This window comes from Cucumis sativus, chromosome 5 (genome assembly GCF_000004075.3).
Source record: "Cucumis sativus cultivar 9930 chromosome 5, Cucumber_9930_V3, whole genome shotgun sequence".
Classification (NCBI taxonomy): Eukaryota; Viridiplantae; Streptophyta; class Magnoliopsida; order Cucurbitales; family Cucurbitaceae; genus Cucumis; species Cucumis sativus.
The window spans coordinates 15,650,342-15,653,360 of NC_026659.2; the positions used below are offsets into that span (position 1 = coordinate 15,650,342).

The following is a 3,019-nucleotide window of genomic DNA, read 5'->3' on the forward strand; positions in this document are numbered from 1 at the left end:
AACTTAAACAACCCAACAAGTTTACTCATGATCCACAAATTATTTCAATAATTAATAAAATAATTATAAAACAAATGAACTAATACAAAAAGTAAGAATGATTTGAAATATAAAAACCAACTACATAAAAATAAAATAAAAAAATTTAGAAAGAGAAGAAAATAAATTACAAAAGTTACCTCATAAATGGGAGATAGAAAAAGGCACTAAGAAGTTGAAGAAGATATTTTAAAATCAAACAAAAAAAATTAAAATTTAAAAAAGCTACAAGCGGAAAAAGATTAAAAAGCTAAAAAAAGATTAAGTTGATGTTTCATAAAACTAATAAAATAATAAAATGAATGAAGTTGGATAGCTTAGTAGTTTTAATTTAAGTGGTGAAGAGTGTATAATTATTATTTTTTTGGGTGAAAATTGAATGAAGTTGGATAGCTAGGTTTAAGAATATATTAATTAACACAACTAAAAGGGAAAAAAAATTGTAGCATGCATTTCAACCGAACCAGTAAATTAAAGAAATAAAAAATAATAATTTGGTAGTTGCTAAGGGCTCGTTTGCTAACGTTCTCGTTTCCTGTTTTCTGTTTTTAAGAAACGAAGGTGTTTGGTAACGTTCTCTATTTCTCGTTCTAAAAAAAAGTAAAAATGTTTCGCATTTTATAAGGTATTATTGAGAACAAAAAAAAAAAAGTAGTTTCTTTTGTTATCGATTCCAATTATTTCTATTGATTTACTTTTTCTTTTTCTCAATTGTTTTTATTGGTTTCTTTTTTCTTTTTCTCAAATGTTTCTATTAGTAGTTAAATTAATTTAATTCAATATTTAAAAAAAATGAAAAAGGAAGCCAATTATGTTTACTTTAACTGATATTTTCTCGAGTCATTTTTTTTTTTTGATAAATTGCATATGATAGTATTTTGAGAATATGATATAACAATTATAGCACATTGTTTTAGAAATTTGCAAATATGACAAAATTTTCACTTCTCCATCTTAAATTTGATATTATTTCTAAACTACACTTCAATGACTTATTTATCTTCCTATGCCCTACTCATTATTTATTTATGTTTCCACTTTTTAAGACCCTAATTATTTGTTTATTCTTATACTAGAAAAATCTTTTGTTATTTTTGTCTTAATCTTAATTTTAAAATATCAATAGTACAATAATTGTAATATGAAATATAATATAATGGTTGTTGATCGGAGTAGTTTAACTTCATTTGTGATTTTTTTTTTTTACTTTCTTCGATATGTATTTTAAGTTGAATTACAACCAAACTTCTCAATGCATGCACTGTAGATATATTTACTCAAAAATGGCAGTAGCAAGTATGATATTGAGAAGTTTGATGGTAAGGAAGATTTTACCTTATGGAAGGTCAAGATCAAAGCCATAATCGGCCAGCAAAAGGCATTAAAAGCCCTCACGAATCCAGAAAAGCTACCTAAAACAATGACTCAAGAAGACAAAGAAACTATGGAGAATGCAACCTATGGTGCCATAGTTTTAAGCCTAAGTGACAATGTTCTTAGGGAGGTTATTGGTGAAGAAACAACTTATGGAATATGGACAAAACTGGATGAGATTTATAAGTCCAAAGATCTACCTAACCGTGCATACGTAAGGGAATGATACGTCACCTTCAAGATGGATGACAACAAGTCTTTGACAAAAAGTCTTGGAGAATTCAAGAAGTTGTCTTCAGATTTCAAAGAATTGGGAGACAAGATTGGTGATGAAAATGAATTGTTTATTCTACTAAACTCACTTTCAGAAGAATACAAAGAAGTAAAGATGGCTCTCAAATATGGAAGACAAAAAATCACCACAGATGATGTAATTTTAGCAGTAAAAACTAGATAATTGTAACTTAATTCACAGAAAGGAGATCAAACAAATGGTGAAGGGTTGTTCTTAAAAGGGAAGAGCAAAATCAACTCAAAAGAACACTAGAATCAGAAAAATAAATAAAAGCTTGAATGCACATTTTGCTACAAGAAGGGACATCTCAGACAAGATTGTTTCTTCCTAAAGAAAAAGTAAAATCAAAAGAAATAAAAAGAAAAACAGCAAGAAGAACCTAAGGCAGAAGCATCAGTAGTAGAACAAGTCCCATTTGTGTATTTAGATGCCTTAACTATCTCAAAAAATTCAATTCAAACAGAAGGTAATAAAGATACTCATGATTGGGTACTTGATTCAAGGTGTTCATTGCATATGACACCATTAAAGGGATGATTTACAACAAACAAAGTGTGGAATGGAGGCCTAGTATCATGGGAAATGACAATGCTTGCAAGATAGTAGACATTAGATATGTTACACTTAAGTTCAAAGAGTATACATGGGAAATGACAATGCTTGCAAGATAGTAGGCATGTTCCATCCTTGAAAATAAATCTAATTTCCCTTGGCATGTTAGACTCCATAGGCTGTGAATACAAGGACTCTGTTGGAAGGTTTGAAATATTAAAAGACTCCAAGGTTGTTCTTGCCTGTTTAAGAATCAATGGACTCTTTCTCATCAAAGAAGTGTCCATGAACCCTACTGCCCTAATTGTTTCTAATGATATGCTAACTGAAGGGAATTTGTGGCATAAAAGACTTTCCCATATAAGTGGAAAGGGATTAAAAATGTTGTCAGAACAGAGAATTCTTCCTAAAGGAGTGGCTGAAATGCTATCTTTCTGTGAGCATTGTGTAGTTGGCAAGTCTATAAGACAAAGTATTCAAAAGGCTGATCACAACACCAAGATCACAACACCAAAGCTATCCTAGACTACATTCATTCTGACTTATGGGGACCCTCACAAATACCATCTTAAATAATTCCAAATATTTCCTAACCTTTACTGATGATTACTCTAGAAAGAGTTGGGTTTATTTTTTAAAGTCTAAAGACCAAACTCTAGGAAAATTTAAAGAATGAAAAACCATGGTAGAAAAACAAACTTCTAAACAAGTTAAATGTTTAAGAAAAAATAATGATTTAGAATTCAATAACTTTTGTAA

The 3,019-nt window shown here is 29.4% G+C and overlaps 1 protein-coding gene across 1 annotated transcript; it reads left to right on the plus strand.

The window, feature by feature from the left end:
• The first annotated feature begins 2,422 nt into the window (after positions 1-2,422).
• Positions 2,423-2,785, plus strand: LOC116403917 (uncharacterized mitochondrial protein AtMg00300-like). The gene has a single exon (XM_031885862.1). It carries the CDS (start codon positions 2,423-2,425, stop codon positions 2,783-2,785), a length of 363 nt encoding a protein of 120 aa, XP_031741722.1.
• Positions 2,786-3,019: the final 234 nt, after the last annotated feature.